The 27905-nt window shown below is 45.5% G+C and overlaps 1 protein-coding gene across 1 annotated transcript; it reads right to left on the reverse strand.

The window, feature by feature from the left end:
- Nucleotides 1-825: 825 nt before the first annotated feature.
- On the reverse strand, nucleotides 826-27030 carry boc (BOC cell adhesion associated, oncogene regulated). The gene is made up of 18 exons (XM_080489108.1): nucleotides 26813-27030; nucleotides 13234-13362; nucleotides 12090-12362; nucleotides 8722-8868; nucleotides 8014-8157; nucleotides 7371-7664; nucleotides 5581-5853; nucleotides 5226-5494; nucleotides 4980-5145; nucleotides 4762-4830; nucleotides 4279-4488; nucleotides 3750-3925; nucleotides 3427-3649; nucleotides 3142-3327; nucleotides 2852-3063; nucleotides 2667-2752; nucleotides 2206-2339; nucleotides 826-1965 (listed from the first exon to the last, which is right to left on the reverse strand). The coding sequence occupies exons 2-18, from the start codon at nucleotides 13343-13345 to the stop codon at nucleotides 1793-1795; spliced, it is 3147 nt and encodes a 1048-aa protein (XP_080345234.1). The 5' UTR covers nucleotides 13346-13362; nucleotides 26813-27030; the 3' UTR covers nucleotides 826-1792.
- Between the last annotated feature and the right edge of the window lie 875 nt (nucleotides 27031-27905).

Consider the following 27905-nt stretch of genomic DNA (forward strand, 5'->3'; position numbering starts at 1 on the left):
CAAATATGCTGAGACATGGAGGGCATAAAACTGTTCAGTCGGAGTCCAGAGGTCTGCAGCCTTTATGAGCGAAAGCCGTTTCCCCTAAATAAAAAAGTGTCTGCTTCTACAAAACATGTTTAACCTTTAATATGAGGATAACTCGGCTCAAGTTTTAAAGTTTTGTGTGTAATGTATATAAATTAGATTTAGCATTAATGGCTACAATTCAAAGTGGTGGACATTTAATTACATTTTAGTTGTTTTGAGTGGTTTTTAACATTTGTTGACATTTTAGTGGATTCAACTGTTTCATTCAATTCAATACCATTTTTGAAGTCTTCACTCTTTTTGCCATTGTTCTTTTCTCTAGTGGTGAAATGAAAAAATTGCCTTCCCATTGATGATACTACTGTAACATCTGACAGAACAGTAGCCGACATACAAATGTTTATACACACAACATTGTATGAAAGTTACAGGGAGCCACTAAATGGGATAAAGAGCCACGTGCTACTCCAGAACTGTGACTCAGGCAGACAAAACACTGATGCAGAGCTGGAACAGCAGCTAATCAAAACCAAGTAAACGTTCTGTTTTATCTAGTGCAGTTATACCTCAGCCTCAAAAATAAATTTCCAAACTCTGATGTGTCCTCTGTACAGACGGAAGTTATAGAGCTGAGTTACTATGACGTTGAAAAATAATTTAGGAGACAAAACTATTTGTCATATATGTCTGGTGAAGCCCTAAAAATGTGATTTAAACCAGCCATCACCCAAAGAGCTTCACCAGAAAATTCAATCCAGCCGAGGAATGTCTGAAAAGGACGCAGCGAAGACTCAGATCAATTTCATAAGCTTTTATTTACATGCAAATAGTGCTCCAGCATGTGCAACCGCCAAACGGCTGCACCTATAAAAAGGGAGTGTAGATTGAGGATCTCCTTCATTTTGATTGCAGATGTCTCCGTCAAAGACTAATACTTTATGGACCAACCAGTGAGGGAGAAGTAATACTGAAACCACCTGTCACAGCGCCCTCACCTGGCAGTCATTTGGTAACCAGCAAATGAGTAAACACCGGAAGTGGTTGCAGTATCGAGTTGAGCTTATCAATGACTTGAGTTAAAGACACTTTCCAGAATCTCTCCCATTCAGTGATTAAAAAAACAAAACAAAACAAAAAAATCACAAAAATAAATAACTATACAATATATAATCTCTTGTTCTCTACCGAAACAATGATTTATGTTGCATACACTTAGTTAATAGTTTGTTAATGATGAACAATGCATAATACATGTGTGTTACTGCTATACAAAATGACAGATGTATCTTGGAAACGTGACAAGAGCTAATCGGTCGAGGAAGCACCTGAAAGGATCGCACTGGTTCAAATGGTCCTTCTGTTTCTGTTTTACATAAAGCTAAGCGCCTAAGGTCCAAACATTTAGGACGGAGGGCGGATGTCTACGAGGAATGCCGTGAGGAGCGGGGAGCGTCGAGACATGAAGTGCTGAAGTGAAAGAGGCACCTGCAGGTTGAAGGTCCCCCGAATCTTCTTCACAAGAGGAATAATCTCGAGCTTCTGTCCCTCCCCACGAAATGCAGACAGTCGAACATCACAACATGACATAGTGTGAGGAGATTTAAAAAAAACAAAAACAAAAAAACATGTCTTTTTCAACATGAAAATAACCTTATATACAGTATAATCAGACATGTATGTACAAAAGCATAAATATATAAATATCTGTGATACAAAAATAAATATTCTCTCATTTTTTTTCTTCTTTTTATACAACAGTCTGTCATGCGTCTGTCGTGCAGCTGGCTGTCCCTTCGTCCTCCGGGGATGCTTCATTTGGGAGAATGTTGACTTCCTGTATCGTTGTGTCTTGGGATTGCGGTGTTGTGGCCGTTGACGACGAGGTGGTGAAGATCCCCTCGTCCTCTAGCGAGAGAATAGGGAAAGATGTAGGCTCTGCGGAAAGGAAGGGAAATCTATGAGAAACTAATAACATTGCAGAGCTTCAATTAATCCATTCACCCACTTTTACACCGTTTTGTCGAAGTAGTCAGGACGGGCTGACAATGTCTTACAAAGCAGTACCTGTGTATCCACTCTATCACCATGTGGCCAAAGACAACTTTTTTAAAGCTTGATATTTCAGCTTGAAGCCTCAAAACACCGAGCAAAGTAAAAGAAAGCATGCACACGTACTTTGAGTGATGTCCTCGGGTCTGCCTCCGCCACCTCCCATGTCCTGCAAACTGAAGAGCTGATGGGACGGTTGGAGAACCTGAAGGGTGGAGTCGTCGGGAGAACAGCAGGTCTGTTCATGTGGATCAGGGCCGCTGAAGAAATAGAGACAAACAGATTTATTCAAGCTGCAACTCAGGACTATTATCGGCATCAGAAAAATAAAAGAACAGGAAAATGATGATATGAAACAGAGAAAATTGACAGAATTTCACAGAGAATGAACTGGCTATGAGGAGTCTTTTTGGAATTATTTATTATATTTGTCGAAATAAGAAAAATGCTCAAACAAGCTGAAGAAATTCATAAAAAGATATTAGATTTGCTGACAACACAGTAATATTTCTTTTGTAATCATGAAAATTGTCTATGGAGGGAGTCTTTCAGCTACATTGCCACATGAGTTCTACACCAAAACCTACTTGTTGTAGTGGTAAACAGGCAGATGTCCATTTGACACGGTCTGTGGCAGCAATGTATCACACTCCACATCACAATCCATCTCATCCTGCAAACAACAGAAGGGTTACAATCACTCATTCAACACCAACCATTGAAATATAATTTTAGGATTAATTTGAGTAAAAAGCTTTTTTTTTTTGTTTACCTGCTGCAGCCCCGGCAGACAGTGCTTTGTGTGGTGATGTTTGCCATTGGGCGTGTATTCGCCATTAGCATGGTAGATGCCGTGTGGAGCCGTCATGCGTGCGTCCAGCGGGCAGTGTCCAACCAGAGCGAGGCCCTGCAGAGGAACCATGGTGTACTGACAGGACGACACGGGAGCGGCCACAGCGGGGAAGCACAGATCTGAGGTTTGCTCTAGAATAATAAACATAAGAAGAGTTACGCTGCTGTGGAAGCAAAGATGTCGAGTCCCTGCTGAAAAGGAGCACTCACTCTGCTTAGCCCAAGCCCTCCAGAGGCAGAAGGGGATGAAGGCCACGATGATGAAGACGAAGGCTCCCAGGACAATACCGACGATGAGGTAGGGGAGGTCACCGGGCCGGGGCACCTGTCCACTGGGGTGACCCAGCCCCATCTCTGGACTCTCTGAGGGAATAGGCCGCTGGTGGTGAGGCCGAGCTGAGGACACACAAACAAAATAAACAAAAAACTGTTAGCCAAACAACACATGCGTCCTCCACGATAACTCAAGATGATTTACCCCAAAGTATGTCTCACCTTTTGTTTCAAGGATGACGACGTTGCCGAATTCACTCTCTCCTTTCTCATTGAAGCTTTGCATCTTGATGTCGTAAGCCGTCTCCGGCTGCAGGTCAGTGATTGAGTGCCAGTACCTGTCTCCTTCCACCACATCCTTCTTGTAGTCGCTGTCATTATCGCTGTCCGTTGGCCGGTAGTAGATGTAGAAGCCATAGATGGGCGTGTTGTTTACAGGTGTGTACTGTTGGGAGGGACACAAACCATGTTGCAGTCACAATCTGCTTGAATTGTTTTCGCCTTTATTTATCACGACAGAAGCCAATCTTTTTCCGTCCACTCACTGTCCATTTGAGAATGATGGTGGTCTCATTGATGGCTTCATTGTACGTGATGTAGGGCCCGTCCACGGGGCGTTCATGTGTCCGCCCGCCCACCACTGTATACGCCTTCGAAGGTGCACTGGGAGGGCTGGAGCCAATCACGTTCACCGCCACCACACGGAACTTATAAGACGTACCTACAAGGAGAGAACAGGGTTCATTAATCCGTCCCTGGAGGCCACAAGCGTCGCTGACTGAAGCTTTTTCACCGAGTGTTGACTAATGATGTTTGTTTTCTTTTGACTTTGTTTTCTTTTCAAGGAATCGTGGAGCTGATTGCGATCTGGTTAGAGTTTTGAATGATGGCAGCAATTACTGAAATGACTGTAACAACACTCATTACGGTGATAAATTTACAGGCCGTGGGAATGTAATTATGCAGGACATCATCGCCATAATTACACACTACGACGTCCCTCTGCTCCGCCCAGTTAACTGCTGTAAATAATAATGACACCAGTGTTGACAGGGGCGTGTGAAGATGTCCAACCTTTCTCCAGGCCTGTGATTTCCACAGACAGGCGCGACGGGGGGATGTTCTCCACCGCTGTCACCCAGTCCTCCCCGGCCTTCTTCACTTTCTTGTACTCCACCCGAAAGGACTGGATGGGGAAACCACGATTACCGCGAGGGATCCAAGTCACATAGGCAGATGTTTCTGTTGCCGTGGAGACGGTGGGCTTGTCAGGGGCTTCAGGGGCTGTGCGGAAGAAGACGGATGGGGTTGATGTGTGGTGGTAACAGGAGTAAACTCATAAAATAGTCGGACAACAGTCACAGTGAAGCCAAAAACACACCACATTCAGCACTTACTGAGCGCTCATCCTCCGGGGATAGAAATGCAAAGAGAAAGTGAGAAAGGTTAGTCATAAGAGAAAGCTGGAAATACTGAGAAAAGTTAGAATTATAACTCGTATCGTTAGTATTGTTAATTAGTCAATCTGCACAGAATAAAACGGTGTTGAGTCCTTACGGGAGAGGCTGGGTGAAGGAACAGCAGGAGTCTTTGGTGGATCGTTTTGCCCTGAAAGACCTTTGCGACCTGAAGGAAATAAAAAAAATATATAGTTTAACAAATTTTGGATGAAGAGTCACTTCAGCACATAAAGATGACAGCAAAGAAAAAAACGGGAAGCTCTCATGGTCTTACACGCTTCTAAAAACCATTAGATTGCTCCAATAGCGTCGTACCTTTTCCAGTCCTGAAGGTCATCATGGCCGGTTGCCCTAAACCTGCACAGTTCCGAGCAGTCATCTCCACCTCATACAGGCTGTCTGGCTGCAGCTTGGTCAGAGGCAGCTTATGGAGAGAGCCTGAGATACTGGTGGAGGTCCACTCTGCCAGAAGGTCGCCCACCTGGGGTAGAGACAGAGGAGTCAGTGACTGACACAAGAAGAAACTTAATCGAACCGAACGTGGTTTAGACAATAGGTCACCTTTCTGTATTTGATCATATACTCCAGGACAGGAGATCCTCGCTCATGCCGCGGCCTCCAGGTGAGTTCGTAGTTGTCTGCCTTGCCTGTCCGGGGCTGACTGAGGATGATGGGGGCATCTGCGGGCAATACCTGCCCCGGCAGTTCTGAGCAGTCCATGGGCAGCATGGCCCCCGCAGCCCCAGGCCTTATAGGTGGCTGCTCTCTAAGCACCTTGTCTGGGCTTAATGGTCGATAGATAGAAGGAAGCTTCCCCCGAGATGTAATCCCTATGAAAAGAGGCGTAAGGAAATCTAAACGCTGCAAATGGCGAGAGTTCAAACTTTTGACAATTTACCAAGCAGCACTTTTTTACCTGTTGATAATGTGATGAGGCGAGTGGACGCCTGCGAGCTGCCCACCCCGTTCTCAGCCATGCACTGGTACAGGCCGTCATCCTGAGGGCCCACGTTGGAGACGCGCAGCATCCGAGAGGAGAGACGGTGGCGAGGAGAAGGGGTCAGGGGCCGGGCGTTGTGGAGCCATATCACCGAAGGCGTGGGTTTCCCGCGGGCCTGGCAGCTGATGCGCACCGTCTCGCCGTATATGACCTCCTGCTGCTGCAGCTCCACCGTCACCTGAGGCGGCTCTGCAGGAGAAATTTTTTTGTTTAATGTAAATCACTGACCTAAAATCCTTATCTGAGTGAGGCGATACAACTGTTATGATGTCATTTAAAATTCAATTTTGTGATTTCTGCCAAAGTCAACAAGATATCCATCTGTTTCTTCTTGTAAAACAAGGTTGCACCACAAGATAGTGCATGGAGGCGGCCAGAATTATAGATAACAACAGTGAAGCTCTTGAAAACTCCCAAAAGATGTAGTCTAAATCATAATCGTGTTTACACCATTTAACCATCAAAAAATTCAACAGAAAAGAAGCACACCGGGCAGGTTTCAACCGCGAGACACTTGTTTTCAACAGATGCCAGAGATTAGGTCTGTGGATGCATGTCATCAAAATCTTCCGCATTTTCAACCTAAACTGTTCCACCGCAATTACTAAACATTAAGAAGATAAAGAGTCTAAAAGCGAAGAGGACAGACGGGTTTTAAAAGGACCCAACAAAACCACCCAATTCAAAAAACAACTTACATTTGACTAAAGTAAGTGTGCAGATGTGACTGCACTTAGTGAGGCATACATCAAAAACAGAAAACTAATCTTCACATTGTTATACTGCAATAGATTTATTTTCCTGCGCCTAAATTTGTCTTGTAAATGATTTCATATGATTACGTAATCATTAATCTTCACCTGTTGTTGTACTGATTTCTTCTTTTATTGATTTGCTTTCGCAATTACTAAGAAAAAAACAAAAAAGCTTAACTAATCATACCGAACACTAAAATAATTCAGATTTTCTTTTATCAGAGAGAGAACTGTTGAACGTTGGACGCTTTCCGCGTAAGGAGTGGTTGAAAAAAATCCTCATCACGGCTGTCAGCTATTTTCTGACAATAAATCATTTCAGCTTCAACAACATTACACGTGTCTAACTAAAAACACAGAGATGCGTGTGTGCGCGCGTGTGTGTGTGTGTCTGTGTGTAGAGGGTATGTGACAAGTGGGTGTGTATAGCCGGGCAGGCTAAGCCAGGCCAGCGAGTTGATGGTTGGCTGCTTGTGAATATGGAGAAAGACAGAGCTCATTACAGCTGCAGCAGCATTCTGGCTTTAATTGCAGCCAGCTGCAGAGAGACAAGCCCCCAACACATTCGCGCACAAACATGCACGCACACACACACACACACACACACACACAGAAAATCACTGTAATAACACTCATCTATTACCTAGACACACTCAGTCAAGTGCTGGTGCAGAACAGAGAGCCCTGTCTCTGCTGGCTCTTTCTTACAAAACACCACTCAGCCTGACATGCTTCTCACACTCGAGTGCAAACACACATACAGACCCCTGTCTCCTAAGCCCACCGACTGGAGTCAGAGTAATCAGAGTAATCAGTAAACCCACGACACAAACAAAATTCCACTCATAAAAATGACCTGCGGGGTTGAATGAAAAAACTCCATTCAACACGGAAAGACGCAACAGAAACTACTTTGATTAAGACCTCTGTGAACAACTCAAGTCCACTCACCAAACACTTGTACATCGTAGAGCACGGTGGCGGTGCGAGATGAGCCGATGCCGTTGTCTGCTTGGCAAATGTAAGTGCCCGAGTCTCCTTCAGCCACCGCGTCGATCAGCAGGTTGCTGAGCAGGTAGCGCGTGTTGTTATGGGAGCGTAAGTCTCTCCCATCCTTTGCCCACCTGACCTGCGGCGTGGGGATGCCGCTCGCCACGCACTCCAGCACCAGCCGCTGGCCTTTGGTCACCATGATGGAGCGTGGCGCCGGTGGGTAGATGATTCGAGCCGCCTCGGCGGTGGAGCCTGGAAATGAAAAAGACGACCAAGATGTGAATGTTTTGTGAAGAAAAAATTAATAAAAAACAGGCGGGTTCGGTCTAATTTAGCTGAAACTACATCCAGCAAAAGGATTTAAAGAACAATTTGAAGTGTGTGACTTTAATGATGGTAAAGCCAGCACCTGAAACGGCATGTGCTGGCACATTAGATGTTAAATGTCACACTGAACTCACATATGTGAGACACATGCTCGCCAGATGTGACAACGTTAACGACTCTCCTATAAGGTCTTCAAGTTCAAATCAATTAGACGAGTTACAGCCAAAAAAAGAAGAACTTATTGTTCTTTCTCAGTGTGAGTGGGCTGACTCACGGCGTATACGCAGGCGATCCGTGGAGGTGGAGGTTTTGACCTCCTGAGTGACGGGGTTGTAAGCGGCACACTTGTACGGCCCCTCATCATCCTGCGTGGCGTTGGCTATCTGCAGGTTTCCTGATGGCATGATGAGGTAGTTTCCTGGAGGCACATAAAGGCATTAGTGTTAGAAAGACACCGAGGGCTTGACAAACTAGTAACACAAAGGTGTATTTTTTTTTTTTTTAACTTCCCATCATAAATACATAAATATGGTGAAAGCAAAGAAAAGACATAATAATTTGACACAATGTGAATTTGTAACATGAGCCACATCTGCCATTCCAATATATGGCTGCACTGCGAGATAATGCCACAGAGAGGCGCCATTGAGTCTGACCCGCAAGGCTCCTCAATCAATGTGGTATTCATTTCCTCACTGATAAGCCTGGATATCAGTACCTACAGCTCCCAGGCATCATCAGCCACATACCAGCCACAAACCACTGGAGCTTTTCTTCTCTTCCAGGCAACTTAGAAGTAAATAGTTTGAAAAATAAACAACTGCATTCCCACGTTTCGACATTTTCCAGATAGTGCCCTTATCGCCAGTTTCACGATGGGTCAGATAGCTGAATTGTAACATTCTGGTAAATTATGAAGATAATGTGGGCATTAGGAGGGAGGCGGAGGAGACATGATGAATGCTGCAGAAGAATGCAGTACCTTTGGACGTTTCCAGCCATTCCTGTTTCACACTGTAGCGGACCTGCGCTTTAGGCTGGCTTTCAGGGAGGTGGCACTCAATAACAGCCGTGTTGCCTTCATCGACTTCGATCTCCTGCTGATCATCAGGCTCAAAGTCCCGCAGCTCTGAAAAACACACGCACACACACAGAAAAAATCAGCGCCGTCACATCACTGTGGCTCACAGCTCAGCCTCCTTTCATCATGTTAACACGCCGCTTGAATCACATCTCACTGCACATGTATACAGTCAGTCCTCGACCTCAGAAGAAGAAAATCTTCAGAGAAATAATAACTGGGCCGTTTCCATATTGGGTGTCGTACCTATTTTTTTCTGCTGTATTGTAACCACATTCCCACAGCTTCTCTCTTTGAAAGTAAAACCTCTTCTGCCTACATTTAGCAGCTTATTTCCCAATGCCTGTCTAAACATGATCTCCTCCGAGTCACAGGAATTTTTTTTTTTTTTAGAAAAGCACTTCTAGTAATTCTTTCTGCTTCAGTCATTTTATATTTGAAGCTTAAAAAGTGTGCGAAGAAGGTTTCATTAGTCCTGTCAAACCTAATACAGGCACTGGATCTGGTTGAGATTCTGCGGTAAAAAAGGGGGAGTGGGATTACTGGGGCCATGTGCTGCAACTGTGTCCCGCAGACACACAGTCTGCACAGCACAGACACTCATCTGACCCCTGACATCCTAAACCCCTGCCTGAGAGGCCTGGAGACCTGGCCACGGGGTCAGAGGTGAGAGCTGTCCACACTATAGGGTTTCAGGGGAAGATATCCAGTTTGGCTTCGAAAGGAAGCAGCAAACCTTTCCTCTTTGGAAGCCGGAAAAAGAAGACGCCATAAAAATCTTAGCGGGGGAGATGTTGCCATTTTATAGATTTGAAGCTGAGGGAAGGGAGACGCACAAGAAGGGAAATGGAAAGTAACAACTGTAGAAATTAGTCGTGAAAAAACAGTGAAATGAAAGATAAATAAAACCTCTCCATGAAGACAATTACACGTCCTCCAGCTTTTGTTGATTTATTCTTAACAAACACAGCCTCCCGTGCGCTAACTGGTCTGTTTGTCTTGGACCAGCCTCACGTTTTGGCATAAAGGACCCGGCTGCTGGCACACGGCTGATGAGAGCTTTGTACACAGACCTAATTCAATCAGCAAAGTTTAGCTAAGGCCACAGTATCTACTGATAGGGACATCACAGTGATTTACTCAAAGCGCTGAGCAAACACATTCACTACAGGGGCCTGATTTATTCACCATGCGCCTCTGGATCTGTCCCCTCCGTCTGTGTCGAGCATTAACGGAGGTACAGGGGAGATCATGGTCCACATACACACACGCGCAAAACAAAACTCTATCTCAGACTCTGTGTCAGCTCTTACTCTGAAAGATGAGAATCCCAGCCAGGACATGTCAAGCTTTGTGGTGTGTGCTGGGGGGGGGGGGGGGGGGGGGGGGGTGTAAAGGAGAGACCGTGTGGCGCTCCATTTGCTAAATCAATCAGAAGCTGTTTTTACAGACAACCTCCTCCCCCACTACCCTCCTCATATCTACCCATCCCACCTTCCTCCTCCTGCTCTTTTCTCCCAAATTCCTCCATTAACACCTTTTACCCCCCCCCCCCCCCACCCCCACCCCCCCACCCCTCCTCAGCAACTATCCCACATGTGTGCCTCTCAGGTGTGCCTTTATGCCTGTGATGTTTTTGTATGTGGATCCTGCCCGAGTACAGGATTGATGGGATTCATAAAGTGAAGCAGACCTACCGCACCAGGGCTGCTTGGCAAGGCCAGCTTAAATATTTCGAGAAAGACAGTGCATTCATCATCTTTATGTGGGGCAGCAGGAGGCCTGCGTCGCTGAATTATAACATGTTTGTGCAACGTGTCGTGTGTTCACGTTGTGCAGATACACGTCTCCGTCTTCCCAAAGCAATGAGGGAGGGTGATTGTCTGCACAAGAATCCAAGCGAGGAGCTTTTAACTTATGCCAAGAAAAGGGCAGATTCTTTAGAGTCGGATAGCGCGGTGGGTCTGGAATCAGTGTATCCTGATCACAAAAAACATGTGTGCACAACTAAAGAGGGCTCAAAGGAAAAAGCAGCAGGCACGTACACACTCCCCACGGAGCAATTCCGAAGGCAATTTGGGGGTGGCCGAGGAGAAACCTTTATTAAATTAAAGAAGGGGCTCTGTCTCACGCCGCGTGCGGTTTTCCCAGCACGTTTTATCAAACACTGAAACAATCAATAACTTTGTGCATGATCTGTGGAGAGGAAGGGGAAAAATAGAGTAAAAAAACACGAGAGGTGAAGATGACAAAAGAGGAAGGAAAAAGTGAAGGATAATGAAAGGAGGGGAGGGGAGGGAAAGTGACAGGGCGAGGAGTGAAAAACCTGCAGAGAAAAGTGTGTGAGGATGGTTAAGGAGCGCTTCAAGGAGACAGAGAATGTGACATCACGTCTCATCTTGTGTCAGGATCTTGTCTCGACTGGCCTGAAACACCTCGGCTTTCTCCAGCTATGGCAGCCTCATATATCACATCCCTGCATGTAAAACAATACTTGTTAACAGCAACTCCCCCCCCCCCCCCTTCCACCTAATGGTCTGTCCTGCTGCAGCATGCACCCGGACCCTCTGTCCACCCCCTCACACCAGCACAACACTCTTATCTCCCAACAGCCCTTTACCCAATTATGGGGCCATAATTCTGGCCATTCCTGCTGTCGGGCCCTGTGGAGAGGAATGTGGTGTTGTGGGGAGGAAAGGGGCCAGTGGAGGTATGGGGCTCCCAGGCTGACTCTTGGTCCCCTCTTACCCCTGCTAAGACTGGGCCCCGGCCCCAGGGTCCCCTCCATTCCTCCAGCTCAAGTTTCACAGCTTCAGGCCCCCCTCTCAGTCCCATGATGCATATCAAATATAACGCCACACACTCGGAGCAGCAAAGTACTAAAAACTCCAGCATCAGGAATCATTTATTTCAACAATGAGATCAACGTGACACCAAATAAAATCGGTGTCAGACTGAACTGAATCATTTTTTATTTTTTTTATGTGTAAAGATAACCCACTAATCAACCATGTGCAGCAGCTTCTCACTGTAAGCACCTACACTGGGCCTGCTTGTGTCCTTTGGGAGAATTAGATTCAGACGAAGCCACAAGCAATGGAAAAATACAGGGTTTACAGAGTCGCATTGATGAAAATGTTAAGCAAGCAAACACCGCTCCAGTCAAAAGCATTATTTGGATGTTCCGAGAAACCAAAAAGAGGCCAAAAAGGGGGGGACTGTGTGCGTTTGTGTTTATTTGTCGCAGTTTTGTGTAGGTGGCTACTCACTGGCAGCAGTGACGTTTGCAGGCACGCTGGCCAGAGCTCCAGCGGCGGTGCTGGCCACACACTGATATCTGCCCACAGTCAGGTTGGAGAGGGTGGAAATGAACAGGCTGTTGGGCCTCAGGACGACACCCAAATCTCCGTCCACCAGCTCCTGACCATTGAGGCGCCAGCTGATATTGGTGGAGGCGGGTCGAGCGCTGCAGCGCAAGGTCACGCTGCCTCCGAGCTTCTGCACCGTGGACACAGGCTCCTCGGTGAACAATGGGACCTCATCTGGGGAAAAGAGGACGATAAAGAATTTAACACATTTCTCATCGATTACATGTCAGACAAGGAGTGTAATACCTTCTCAGATTCAGACTATTCATTTGAAAGTCAGTTTCAGTTTTTCTTTTAATTTGAAGATATCCAGGAGCATGACACCACATCATCAGATTTATGACAGAAAAGCTTCTCTTTGGTTTTACGATGTGTCTTTTTAACAGTGATGACAAACTCATGTTGCAAATACAAACCGAGGTCTGAGCCCCACCTCAATGACTAGCATATGCTTGCAAAGCTCTACTTCATTGTTTTCTGGTACATTTTTTTTAACTCTGTTTTAATTATAAACAGTCTAAGTAATAGCTATGAGACTATGTTACCAAACAGAGGGGACACAATCGGAATACAGCGTTTAAACAAAGAAACCGTGACTGCACTGCAACCAGGATATTCTTTCATCCATTCGTTCGTTCACCCTCGGCCATTAGTACAGCACCAAATCAAAGCTGCTCACTTCTTCAAATGTATTTCAAACAAACTGCTATGGCTGCAGCCAGACACGTACAACACCTCACTCCTTGTGTCTGAGCCAGAATATTTTGTCCCTGGCAGAGCTTTTCCAGCACCAGGTGGTCGGGGGAAATTAATGTAAAAACACTCACAAACTGAGGGTAGATTGAGCGAGCATTATGCACTTGGAAAGTGTGACCGAGGGCATGGAAGGGGAAAAAGTTTCATTTCATATCTGCATATCATTAACAACACTGCATTCAGAATGGTGAGGAAAAAGGGATGAAGTATATGAGGTGAAGGGACCCAGCAGAGACAAGACAAACACAGGATATTGAATTTTCAACAACCTCTCATATGGTGGACTTACCGGAGACTGTAGCGCCGCTCTGCAGGCAGCACAGTAGGAGTGCACCCAGGGCGCACAACACTGGAGCCCTTCTCTTTTTCATCCACGGAGTCCAGTCCCGCTTTCCAGACATCTTCCATACACTACCCCCTGAAACAAACAGGGACACACAGTTAGATGATCTCGTTCACAAGCTGAACACTCAAAACAAACAGTGTAATCTGTGTTGTTCTGACGGAAACAAACACTCACACAAAGGCAAAGCTACACATGTGATGACCCCCACCCCCACCCCACTCAGCATGGAAACATACATCCTCCACATAAACAATCCACATCCATACACTCGCCCCGCTTTCTGCTTAAACTTTACTTGTATATACACACACGCGCAAACATGCAGCCATTAACGGAACACAAGCCAGGCGAGGCGTTGCACTCTGCAGCACCCTCAGCAGCAAAACTCCAGACACAAATAAAGTCTTTCTTTTCTGTCAGCCCCCATCTCGCCGCTGACCCCGTCTCCTCCGCCGGCTGTGCCCGCACCCATCCAGCCTGCGCTCATCAAAGGGGCGCCCTCATTCTGCGGGCCGGTAACCCGACCCCTCCACCTTCCCGCTCAGGTGTAACCGATACAGGTAGAGAGGGGTCTGAGAGCAGAGGAGCAGGGGAGGGAGAGGAGGGCCAAGGGGAAAACACACAGGCTGCATTCAAGAGTCGGGACAAAGAGCAACTAATGAGAGGCAGGAGAGGAGGGGGGAACCGGGGGAAATAAATATCAGAGCAGAAAGGAGTGTGCCTAAGATGGAGTAGAGGACCGCTCTTTTATTCTACAGACGAGTACGTATTCTGAGGAAAATGGAGAAGATGATGGTAATGGTCAGTCTATTAACAGTTAATGCGAGGAGGGGAGCTTTTCTCTCTCTCCCTTGTCGCTTGCCGCCAAGTTTCCCAAATTCTTTCCTGTCAGGTTAAACTAACAACTTCCCGTCAGGATGAGGAGGGTGGTCCTGCAAAACTGAAACTCTTTCGCTCACTTTTGTTTTGTTTTTTGCATATGCAAGCATATATGTGGCTGAACACACAACAAAACAGTAACAGGCGAATTGAAAAACAATAACTTGTTGAAATATAGATTTGTCCTGATCCTATTTTGGCAAGAGGGATGATTAATGACTCTCTCCACACACACACACACACACACACACACACACACACACACATACACACACACACACACACACACACACACACACACACACACACACACACACACACACACACACACACAAAGCAGGGGCCAAAGCAGGACAGTAAGTGAATGGAAACTCTTACAGTGCACCTTCATCATCTAATGGCAGCAGTGAAACTGTTTAGCTGCCTGGCACATTTATTGAAAATGAGCAAAGTGGTAGGCTGATGGAAAAACTGTTAGTAATGTCTACAACTGCTACAGTAGACCACACATTGCTCTGCTGTGTTTTAATTGGTCATTAGGATTAAGTAAACAGTTTGAGATGACTAATTTTTGAAATATTAACCCCAAAAATGCTGTTCTCTGTTGAAAAAAAAAAAAAAAAAAAGACACAAAAGTGGCGCAGCACCAATTCAATCAACAGAGAAGACATTACATTTGTTGGACTGCAAGTCCAAGTAAACAAAGTCCTGATGTTACCTTTGAAGTTGATTCAAATAACTCTCTTTACAGAAACAGCAGACATAGAGCAACATTCTTTCATCCAATAGGAGTTGAGTTTCTCGCTGTTTTTTTTACTCTGTTTTTAAAGTCCTGAGGTTTGATGTTCTAGTTGTTGATGGTGCTTACTGGTGTTTGGTGCTGGCTATTGATTTTCAAATGTTTTTCCATTAAAAAGAAAAGAACACCCTGGTTTGAGTGTATAAAACTGCTAAGTTGAAATAAAAAGTTTCCCACGATCTACAATGAACTGCAGTTGTGACAGAGCATACTAGACATGCATTCATTCATACTTCCATCTATCGCTCCTCTATACTGCTTCATAAGTCATGGTTGTGGGATCATGGAGCCAATCCAAGCTGACCATTAGTGATGGCCAGAGATCCACCCTGGACAGGTCGCCAGAGACACTAAGCATGACTCGAATGCATGGGTTTGAGTGTGGAAGCCAACATACCAGTGGAAATCCATGCATGCAGTGAGAAACATGCAAACTCTGCACAGAAAAGTCCCAAAGCCCAGGCTTGAACTATGGACATTATTTCTCTGAGGCATCATTACTACTCCACTGTAATTCATACTTGATACAGATTTTTTTGGGGCAAGTCTTAAGACAACACTGCTTGTGGAGCTCTATGAATGTCTGATTCTTACTTAAGAGCTGGATATGATGTGATGTCACGTGTCTAGTGTACATATATTACCACAGATTTTTCAGTTACAATAATATATTGGATCTAAAAATGATGACACGTGTCATCAGTAATGAAATAAACTCCTGGCTGCAGCCCAACATACATGTACAGTTTCATTTTCCGACTTGTCCACACAGAGTGGTTCATCAGCAGCGGGTTCACTCTGTAAACAAACAGCAAGCTACTGTGGGACCCGGGGCGAGGAGGCCTGAAGACCTGTGGCTTCTGTGGCTGGTCGCTGTATGGACACAACCCGGGACAGCTGCCCATAAAAAACACATACATCTGTATCGAGCACCTGTCGCAACTGCGAGTCACAAACCGTAAACCACACCAGTCAGTCTGGGAACTACCTTCTGCGCAGAGCGAACGCCACCTCACCGCGCAACTCCCCACCTGTCCTGCATGTATCACAGTCTGTCCAACGTGAAATCGTGAAGGCACCGGCAGTGAAAGAAGGAGGCGAGACAGAGATAGGGCTCTGTTGTAATAGTGGTATGTGAAGGCCCCCACGTACATCATCACTCCCCTGAAAACAGCCTTACTCCTCAAAGCATGTCCGTCTGTCTGATTCATTAGTCAGCTGGGTCCTGTGTTTGCTTAGCGGATACCCTGCCTCAAGATGAAAAGTTGGCCTGACATCTATGTCCAACTTTTTCCATCCGTCCTTCCCAGAGAATTCACAGACAGAGAAGGAGAAGAGCCGCCTACGCACCAGCGAGACTGATAAAAAACAGAGCACACACACATGGACAGCTCCCCTAAATTAACAGTGTGTGTGTGTGTGTGTGTGTGTGTGTGTGTGTGTGTGTGTGTGTGTGTGTGTGTGTGTGTGTGTGTGTGTGTGTGTGTGTGTGTGTGTGTGTGTGTGTGTGTGTGTGTGTGTGTGTTTGATACAGTCTCACTATGAGGAACAAACACATACATGGAGAAGACTTAGTGGGAGCAGCTCTGTGACGATGAATACTTCAGTGACAGTGGATGGAGAGAACTGCTGTGTGAACTTTTCAAAGATCCAAGCGCACAAGTATGGTTACTGAGAAGAGTCAAAACATTTCTGTAAACATGCAGAGGAATAAAGACAACTGAGAGATACTGCAGACTTGAGACTCGGCTTCCTTAGCACTCAAGTCATAAAACATGTAAACAAAAAAAAATAATCATCGAAAATTGATAGGGTAAATATTTATCATTCAGAATCTTCTGAGAAATGTATATTTTTTTTGTCCATTAAAAAAGCTGGAAAGTTTCTAATAATCTTTAACGAGCTGTCAATACTGAAAAGTCTTCAACCTGCTACTTTGACAGCCTTGTATGCATTCTATCAACAACACATTTCTGAACTGATGACTTGAATCAGTATCGGGGTAAAAAATTTTTCATTGGCACATGTCCACTGTTAACTCAGTTCTTAAAGGATTATAGTGAAACACTATTTTCTCCCAGGAAGCACCTGAAAGCATTTAGACTTGTATTTTGCTCATGAGTGTCTCCAGGTTTGACTTGGACCCAACACCAATAACTTTAAGTATGTTATCTTTGATTTTCCTCCAGGATCAATAATCTATTAATCGATTGATGCGTCTCGTTGGACTCATTAAACAGTAAAACAACCAAGACAGTGATGGTACAATGAACCAGATGCACACGATGTCCGAGTTCCAGCTGCAGTCCTTTGTCCACCACATTGAGAGACTCACACTCAGACTCAAGCATTTAAATACAGATATCCGAAGAAGCGTGCAAAACATTCCTCCACTCTTATGGGTGCCAGTATTCTGCCATTAAACCTCCAAACCCCTGGCGACAGCAGTCCATATAGATTTACTCTGTCCTGTACACAAGTTCATCTGTATCGATCTGTTCGAAAGTATACGATATGTATTCGTATTCATTAACTATCACAGGCAGGACTTTCACACGTGAGCCCTTTGCTAATAAGATACCCTCACATATCCTTGTTTGGTGCCTGCAGCTTGTGCATATCATGAAGAGGACGAAAAGAAAGAGCAGCCAGAACAAGGTCATGGCAGCAGCATGGCAGTGGCGGTGTGCAGGCATGCATCATGAGTGTAGGTATGCGAGTGCCTTATATGTTGTTGTGGGAGAGAGTCACTTGACAGAAGTTCATTGTGAGCGTGCTAAGTAAAGACACCGGGGCCCCTGTTCTCCCGGACCACTGCCGGTCCCATTGTCCCGCTGCCTCCGTGGATAAATTCATTTTGACAACCCTGCTAATTGGATAAAACCAGACTGGAGCCTCCTCCCCGAGCTCTCACATTCCATCTGCTTTCTGGCATGGAGATGACACACAGGAGGGAGGGGGAGGTGGAGGGGGAGCAGGGTAGTAACTCCTTCTGAGGAGCTGAGCTGTTGAATATTTATCACCTCCCCAAATTCCCCCTATTGCCCTCCCTCCTCCTCCTCCGTAGTTTTACGTCTTTTTACACCCCGTGTACCCCCCCCCCCCCCCCCCCCCCCCCCCCCCCCCCCCCCTCCTTCCTCTCCCTCGAGGTTCTCCAAACACCACAAAGCCCCCCCTTTAGATAAACACATGCGGTGTCAAGTGTGAGGAGTGCCGGGGGTTCAACTGCCCCGCTCGGGCCCACGGCCCACAATGCCATGCTGCATAGCTGCCATGCGGGAGGCCAGTTGCCCCTGGCGACGCTAACAGGCAGAACGCACCTTAATAGAGTGGAGAGTCATTGTAAAGCAGTGAGCCGGTGCACGGACAAAGACCCCGCAGACCCCTGGAGAAAGGGGAGACGCTACTCTGAAGGGCCCGAGGAAGAGCTGATGGGCCCTGCTCAATGACCAAAGAGAGGCGGGGGGGTAACAGGGGCTCAATGACCAAGAGGTTTGAAAGTAGTGTGTGGAGGGTTTGTGGATGCAAGGAAAAGGCGGGGGGTTCAGTGCCTTACGGGATTGATGTGAGATGGTGAAGGGGGTTTATGTAGGCAGAAAGGGGGGGGGGGTTGGAGAGGTTGACTGAGAAAGCTGAACGGCGACTCAAATTAATAGAGAGGATGTCAACTGGCAGGCGAGCAGGAGGAGAGAGCAGAAGCTGGTCAATGAGAGGGTGTGTTTAAGAGAGCGTGTGTGAGAGCGTCGCTGAATGTCCCAACATATTTTCCCCTCACTCCCTCAATCTGTTTGCTGGCCTCCCGGTCTGGCCCGGGGTCTGTGCCGAGTGGAGGAGGATGAGGAGGGCACTTAACAAACCAACATCACAACCAGTTTACCACTAGAGGATCACTCAAGTGCCGATGCTTTCGGAAGAACAAAAGGATTTCAGAGATTCACTTTTCTCTATAAGTTATCAGAACACATTGAAAGGAAACCATCACGTTTCAAGTGACTTGTACCACCTGATCTAGGTTCCAAAATATTTATGATATTGAGTCAAAGGCTGCAACTAACAACTAATGATGTGATTTCTGAGTGACTCAGTGTTTGGTTTGCAGGAAGAAATTGAAGAAATGTCTAATATAGCTTTCAACAAGCATGAAAAAAAAAATGTTTGTCCAAGACTGAACAAAAACGGATTAATATCAGAGCTGTCCAGAAATGTCTGGAAACTCTTGACACAGAAAACAGAGAAAGTTGCTTCATTGTTATTTTATACAATAGTAAAACAAAAAAATATGAGGAAAATGGTCACATTAGAGAAGGTAAAGAATAATTGATGCCCAAAAACTGATTGATTGCCGAATTATTTCAACACCAACTTCACACTACATAACTTTTCTATAGAGTTCTACAGCATAAAAGTGAAGCATCGACGTAAAGCAGATTGTGTCTGACCTCAGCTGGGATTTTTATGAGAGCACATGAAGCACAATATTAAAAAAAAGTTAAATAAAGAGCAATAAACCAATTCTTAAAGGGTATAATTATCTCATCATAGCTCTCTGCTGTTTTACTGAGCTAAAATTAAGTACAACACAATGGGATGACGTTTCTAATACACACACACGCACACACACACACACACACACACACACACACACACACACACACACACACACACACACACACACACACACACACACACACACACACACACACACACACACACACACACACTGCTGGATGGAGGCTCTCTTGACTACAAAGGGGCCATAGATAATGAAAACTGAAGTGGACAATCTCCATACTTCTCTGCTCCAAAACTTGGCAGCAGACAAATCCCTTACTGATTCCCATCTCTCTTCCCCCTCCCCACCCCGGTCAAGCTTTTGCCGACAAGAAGAGAACCTTATGAAGTCTTATTTGGCATTAAAATCCTTCTCAACAGGTGGAGAGGGGACCCGTCCAAATCCTCAACTCAAAACATCACTCGTTCTCATGCCATAAAATTACACATCAAAAGCATCTAAGCATCCCTAACGAGGTTGAGAATTCAAACCCCCCCCCCTTTTGAATACTCTCACGCACACACACAAGCATGCACACGCTTCACAAAGTATTAATGAGCTATATGCCCTCCGTCACCCCCCCACCCCCCCATACCGACACTAACGAGCTACAGAACATCTCGAGGATTAACCAGAGCGATCTGGACAGGCCCGCCATGTCGAGGAGGGAGGCGTTCTAATCAATTAGGCATCGCTGCATTTGCATAATTTAGATAACGAAGCCGAATTAACCACGGAGAGCTAATTATGGAGCCGCGGTGAGCACATCCACCCACATTCCTGGCGTGGGATGCCAGCGTGCCCACCAGGGCCATGGGAACAGACCACGATCATCATCATCATCGTCATCGTCAGGACTGCAGGGGGAGTGAGATGAGGCTGGAAGGTAGGACGTGAGGAAGGAAGAAAGGAAGCAAAAAGAAAAAAATGTTACAAATGGTAGGACGGAGGAAAGGAAAGAAGGTGGGAAGGAAAACCCGATGATAGAAGTGTGACAGAAGTGGGTAAAAGTAGAGAACCAGAATAATTGTTTAGGGAAAGAAAGGAATAAATAGCGTTGAAAAAAATGAATGGATGATGAAGAAATAAGACTGATGAGATGAATGAATGGATTGGGTAGCCTTTCCCGCAACAAGGATCACAGACAGTCATAATTATTCACATACAGGACTGGGAAAACTAACCAATGCTCTGGATTTCACAGTACTCGTCACACAAACAGACGTGAGCGTGCAGTTACATATTTTATTTAGCCACAACCATTCTTTCCCTGCACACACACACACACACACACACACACACACACACACACACACACACACACACACACAAGCAAGCAATCACACAAACTCCTATTACATGGTAAAAGTATACTCACAAAGGCACATAAATATGCAGACCTCAGGAAGTTTTTCCAACACCAAATGTCAACAGGCAAAAAAAAAAAAAGAGAAAAGAAAAGAAAGAAAAAAACAGGCTACCACTTATCCCCAGCCCGACAGATAAAACACACGCACGCCACGGCATTCACACATGCCAATATGGGCTTTCATAGCTGTACATACATGCAGCTTCGCTCCTTGTGTGTTCCTGCATCGAAGGGAGGGAAGGAGGGAGGGATGGGGAGAGAGAGGGGAGGGATGCGGGGTGGGTTAAAGGGGCCCCCAACTCTTTTGGCAGCTCATGCATCAGAGTGAATGGAACCAATTATAAATCAAGAGCAATTTCTCCCCATTATTCAGCAGGAACCAGAGGGGGGGGAAAAAAGCAGAGCGAGAGGCTGCTTGGCCCTGCAACTCTCAGTGGGAGACGAAGGAAGGAAGGGAAAGGCAGAGCGGGTGAAATATTATATGAAAAACAGATATGGGAGGCATCAGGAAATTGAGATAAGACAGAGAGAGGAGGGGAGACGGAATGAGATGAGGGAATGGAGAGAGGCTGTAAAGTTAGATGGAAGAGGAAAGTTATGGGAAAAACAGATCCAAAGAATTAAAAATGTGGACACGAGGGTGTGTGGAGCGTCGAGTGTTCGACTGATCACGCCACGGTCATAACGAAGGCTGCCGGGTCTGAAAGACATTGTTAGGAGTAGAAACAGCTGGAGGAGGCTCGTTTCAAAGAGAGCTCTGAGTTTCAGAAGTCGTATTTGTGCGTGCATTTATGGGCGACGTGGTAAAGCAGAGCTACCATTTGTCCTGTCAGTCACAGCCATGGATGTGTGGTATCCTGCACTGAAATATCCTAAAATATTAAGCAAGAAAACAAAACACAATCCCGCAGACACAAGTTGGACAGCAGACAGAGAGCAATGCTGCTGATGGAAAATTCCAGGGCCGATAACCTCAGGGGCTCAATAACTAAGTAATCTGGTGCCCGGTGATTTATTCTGTTGAATCATGTCTTCTCCTGCCAGTTTGACATTCTTCAATGATGACTTCTTTCTCTCTGGGGCAACACTTTACATCTGATTAAAGCTCTGAAGTACAATTCAGATGCGATGACATTTCTTTTTCTGCGTTTATTCAATCACACGCTGACTGAAAGAAGCACCTGAAGAACAGCGGACAGGTAACGGCACATGAAATCGTGCATGTGTATAAGGATATGTAACATTGACTGAGGTCAAAACCTTTTCTTTATTTTAGATAGTTCAAAATGATGTGCACGATAAGAAAGGATAAAAGGACCGATGTGACTGCGAGGCGAACAGACCCAGTCAGAGCTCAATCTTGTGCTTGTGTGTGAATGATCTATTAGAGCGTCTGGGTTGGTTTTGGCTCATAATAACACCCCCTAATCTTTGTCCAAATATCTGCTCTGCACACACTGGACTATTTGTCTACACACACACACACACACACACACACACACACACACACACACACACACACACACACACACACACACACACACACACACACACACACACACACACACACACACACACAGTGTTTTCTTACCCTAGTCTGGAGTTGATCACCGATCCAACAACACTCACACTTACAATATATGCGTTTGCGTGTGTGTTTGTCGAGGAAAGAGAGTAACTTCATTATCCAATCAAGGGCTTCTTAACTTTTCCTTTAAGTACTGGAACAAATCAACTTAACTGGTTTAAAAGCTTTGGATAATCCCCATTAGGCTGTTAGAACAACGGTTTTAAACAAGACTGTATTTGACCAACATGTACTGAACATGGGTATCGAGATATGTTTAATGGACGCTGTCTGAAAGCAAGAGAGACATTCCACAACCATCCCTTCTCTAGTGTTTCAAGGCTTTCTTTCTATCTTCCCAGTGTTTCGGTTCGATATATATGGTCATTAACACCTCCGACTTCAGACTTCAGTTTGATTGCAGGCTTTTTAATTAGAGTTCCCCAACTCTGTCAAAACTTTCTCCTTCACCCCCCCACCCCCCGTTTTTTTTTTTTAAACCTCACATTCCTCTCTCTCCTTCTCGCTGTGGTCCTGGCTGACAGGGAGGATCAGGAGCAGAGAGGTATGCAGCCCCAGGGGAGGGGTCTGGACCCCGGCCACCTGCCAGTCCAGGTGTCCTTCTTTGGTTTTGGTTCTTCTTTGGATGTATGACTGGACACAGAAACCCCTCCTGGGGGCACAAAGGCCCGAGTCCAAGCCTCCAATCTGTCACTGCTGGAGGACTAATGCACCGTATGTCAACAGGCCAATAATGTCCGCCAGCGGGAAATAAGACAGCCTTATTTGGTGATGAGTGTGTTCCCTGCTCGATTATGAAATGCACATTAACAAAGAAAAGCTCACACTACATGTACAGTGTGATAGAAGTCTAAATAAACCACCTTTACTTCTCTCTTGTATGCAAACTTTTCAGGTCTTCTTCCAGTGACTAACTTTAAAGCCACTGCACAGGTGAGGCCGACTGATGACCGGAATGACAGGTAATGCATTCCTGGTCTTGATCGGAGAGGGTCTGTCTCTCTCACACACACACACACACACACACACACACACACACACACACACACACACACACACACACACACACACACACACACACACACACACACACACAGCAAAAGCCCACAGATTGTGTCTGCCGGCTGTTATGACTGCATGAATATACCTCCTGCCATAGAGATGAAAGCGCGCCCTCAGGAAGGATTTTTCTTTCTCTTTTGTCAATTAACGCCAATGTCACACCCTCTACAATAACAACGCTGCCTTCCAGCATCACAGTCAGAACTTTTGGCTCGCAGTCATCCAAAAAGTAACAGCCGGCTTTTATGGGCCCGCTTGTAATTTTGAAATGCATCTTAAAATACTTTGACAGACTTTTGAATAACAGCCAGATGTAAAAACACACTTAGCTGTCAAAGTCAAACAAGTTAAATCCTATCCTTCCCCCATCATACCTGACATCATACTTCAATATGGCAAAGTCCATTTGGAAACAACATTGAGATCCGAGTGAGAAAGTGTTTCTATTGGCTGCCAACCTAAATCCACACAGTAACTGTTCCTTACATGCCATGGTACATATGAAAACTCAGGTCATAAAGGATGGAAGAAAATGATCCACCAGTCGCTGGCAAAACAGTGGAAACTGTCAGGTTTTGTCTCCATACAAGTCTGTTTGGCAGGTCACCAAAATCAATGAAATATAATTTCAAGACCAGGCTTCATTATAAAGGCTTTTCCAGTAACCCGCCGTCACATCAGCCTCTGAAAACCAAAGACAATAAAGTAAGCTTCCTGTGCAGAGCTGCAGGTCTCTCTCACACATACTTCTGCTCACTTTTAGTCCCAAACAATAACGCCTTGCAGCACATCTGTATTTGTTTATGGTCGATCTTCTCTCGTAGTTTAGATTTTTTTCATTTCACAGCCTCTTCATCACACCATACTCTTCAGGGGAAAATTAATCCTACTACTCCTATATGAACTTAGACGTCTCCTTGTTTTAATATACTGTACTGTGCGCACAATGTTTATTTCACTGTCTGTTGAGCTACATCTACACTACTATCTTGCTTATCAGTTGTTTTCCCAGTCTGAATCATCCCGAGGTGAAAGAAATAATAGCAAAGTTTCAAAGTCTAAAGTCATGTTTCGTTCAAAGAGCCGTTGAATGAGACATGATTTTACAAATATGAATAGACGATAAAAAGACAACAATGGCATTTCTGCGAGACAGCAGAAATACTTTTCTGACACACTATTATGGGAATAACTTCACTTTTTTGCTTGAATATGACTTAAAATTGATCAGTTGACAAAAACCCATCCATCTTCTTCCACTTATTCGTTTCCGGGTCGCGGGGGTGGCAGTCTGAGCACCATCACCCAGGTCACATTGCACCGATTAAGAACCTTCCTGCAGGTGGTGAGCCCACAGGATGGTGTTGCCCGGCGTGGGATACGAACCCACTACCTTGAGGTTGCGAGTCTCATGCTCTACCAAGTGAGCTCGCAAATCTTGTAGTAATATTGTGTTTACTTGTTAATTGAGTTTTCATTCAAACTTTTGTGTAAAAGAAAATGAACAACAACATAGTTAAACTTCTAACAGCAGCTTAAGAATCCAGTATTTCACAAGTGATGAATTCATGAAGAAACTGCATTATAACAAATCTATAGCTTTAAAGTTTGATTTCTTCCTACAGTGTGAGTGTGATTGGAAGAGTTTCACAGATATTTGATGATTATCTTGCAAGATTGATTATGAAGGCCTATTGTGGTGTTTTCCTCTCATCAGCCAAAGTGAAAAAAAAAAAAAAAAGCCAAATCAGTGTGAGAAATAGGCAGATAATCAGCCTCGAAGCAGTCAGTTCAACTTTGATGCACCCGCCTGCCAGAGATGATCAACAACAACAACAACCAAACAACAAGAGGCTCCTTTTTGACTGAGACCAATTAATTCGCCTATAAGCAGAGCGCCTAATTGGAGGAGGCCAGGCCATTCGTTTCGACTTTTAATCCAAGTGACATTGATTCAGTGGGAACAATCGGGCCCTCTTGTCTGAGTCCATGTCTGTCACAGAAGGGACTGGAGGTCCCTCCATGCGAGGGAGCGAAGGCTAAATGTAAGCCAAATAACAAAACGACACCTGGGGTTGGAAACTTGAGCCCCTGCGGCTGTTCCTGCAGGCCTCCTCCCTGTTTCTCTATGGCCCTGTGTCCTCCCTCCACCCGACCCCCATGGTGGGCAACAACCCCGGCCAACACTCATTAGCAACCCTGGGGATTAAGACAAACATTTTCCCATTAGATCAGAGCTGAATTAGAGGATCACATCAAGGAGAGAGTGTCCTGACAGTGATACAGGATGCTGCATTCCTGTATGGCATCTTCAGCAGCTGTCAGTTTACTGGAGGCTTTAATGGTGTTATTCTGACACTGGGGCTTTACTTTGGGCAGGGGGGGGGAGTAGATCTGCACTCAGGTAGCGTTGTTATGGTTTGCTGATGACAACCATGCAATCTGCTTGGGGCACTTTGCACATTATCAGGATGGGAAGAGAGATTTATAACACAAACACGTCCATTCTAATAACAATAAGTCACACCGTAAGATGTGTATCATTAACAAACTTACTTATTTTAGAAGCACTCCCTGATGTTCTCCAGGTTTTGCATTCAGCTTTGCATTATTGCCCTCCTCGGGGATCATATGGGGGTAAATCTGGCACAGCTCACCATGTCTGTTTTCTGTTACCCTATGGGAGCGACTATAGGCTGCGGCCTGCAAAACGTAGACACGTTTCACCAAGAAAAACACACTAAAGCCTCAAATCCCAGCGATGGATCTCTGCGACGTGTCACGCACAATTGATAACTCTCCGTTTACGCACAATGCGATGCAGTAATCGGCACAAAGAGGCAGCAAATTACTGGAAAAGCTTGGAAAATATGGACGCAGAGTTCAACCCATCAACAACAGGCTAAGTCCGAGCGCAAAGCTTCTTTTTTTTTATTGAACTCAACTCCGAAAGCGAGAACCAAAACGCACATTTGAATGCACACAGAACACATCTGTGGTGTGGATAGTTTGTTATAAAGGCTTTATGAACTAATAATTGAGTGAAAGTCAAACCAAAGTGGCTATCGGAGTAGAAGCAGTCTCCAAATGTTAAAAAAGAAGAAAAAAAATCACAACTTTCTCTCTGAATAAAGTAATAAATAAGCGGCTGAGGAGTTTTGATGATCACCAAACACGCAGGAGAATGGATACATGTATCTATATGTTTATAATGTTGTTGATAAGCAGCGTAACGACGCACAAACATGGAGCGCATGAAGCGACAAAACTCACCAAAACTGCTCTTCTTGGTGCTCACACCGTGTTTTAACCAAACGATCCTCTCCTCGCGGCTCCTTCTGAGTTTAAGTCCTCCAAAAACGACGTCTTCTATTTTTTTCTCAACTTGTCTTTTCCCTCTAAAGCCTGGCTTGCTTTTACTAATTCACTGCGATGCCACCGACATTTTCTTCGGCTCCCCAAGTTCTCACATTGAAAGGCCGTTTTTGGATGACTGAGCTCTCAAACAATTCTCCCTTTTGCGACGCCTTTTCGGGTCCTCCCACTTCCCAAGCAGGAGGAGGGATCTGAACAATAGGGACTGGCTCCCAAAATCCCAGAGCAGGGCACTGCTGCACCGCCGTTTCTTCTCGCTGCGGGTCTCTGCACGCACTGCACATGAGCGCTTTGCGCAGACTGTGCGTAAAAACCCAAATCCTGCGTAATGTTTTTGTACCTGGCAGAAAAAAAAACACGTGCGGAGGTAAAAACTTCAACTGTTTTTCCAAAGTTAGGTGTTGTGGAGGAGAAAAGAGCGCCTCCTCCCCCTCCTCCTGCTCTGTACCCCCCCTGTTTTGGTACGTGCTGGTCCCCATAGAGTTTGTATTGACCCCTGTCCATTGAGGCCTGCAGGCCCTCCAGTGCAGCTGTGTAGTGTTGTGTTGCTGTGGCCTGGGACAGGCCTGGTCAGGACTGTGCAGCACTCACACTCACACAAACACACACACACACACACACACACACACACACACACACACACACACACCCACACACACACACACACACACACTCTCATACCAGAGTGATCACAGTTCGGACCCCCCCTATGTGCTCACTCTGGTATTCTCTTCTCTACTTCAATCAGGACATTTTGAAACGAGGGGAGCTGGTCCTGTCCAGTTCATTAATAACCCGGTATTCCCAGATCACAGGGTTTGATGGAGGGGGGGCGTTCCTACTTGAATGCAGGAACTCCCACCATGATGTACCTGAGGGTTTTTTGTAACCCAGTGGGGCTGCCTTACCTTCATTGACAGGCTGTGGTATATCATGACACCTGTTGTTCAGGTGAGAGGGCGCTTGTGTGGGAACTCCCAGTTTAGGTCAT

The sequence above is a fragment of the Lipophrys pholis genome (assembly GCF_963383615.2).
Source record: "Lipophrys pholis genome assembly, chromosome: 20".
In the NCBI taxonomy this organism is placed as follows: Eukaryota; Metazoa; Chordata; class Actinopteri; order Blenniiformes; family Blenniidae; genus Lipophrys; species Lipophrys pholis.

Bases quoted from the DNA above. Each gene is read 5' to 3' on its own strand.
- boc (XM_080489108.1), bottom strand. From the start codon at position 13,345: ATGTCTGGAAAGCGGGACTGGACTCCGTGGATGAAAAAGAGAAGGGCT. The intron at 7,665-8,013 runs GTGAGTCAGCCC...TTTCATTTCCAG, and splicing joins GGATCGCCTGCGTATACGCC to GCTCCACCGCCGAGGCGGCT. The intron at 5,854-7,370 runs GTGAGTGGACTT...TTTCTCCTGCAG, and splicing joins CTACGATGTACAAGTGTTTG to AGCCGCCTCAGGTGACGGTG.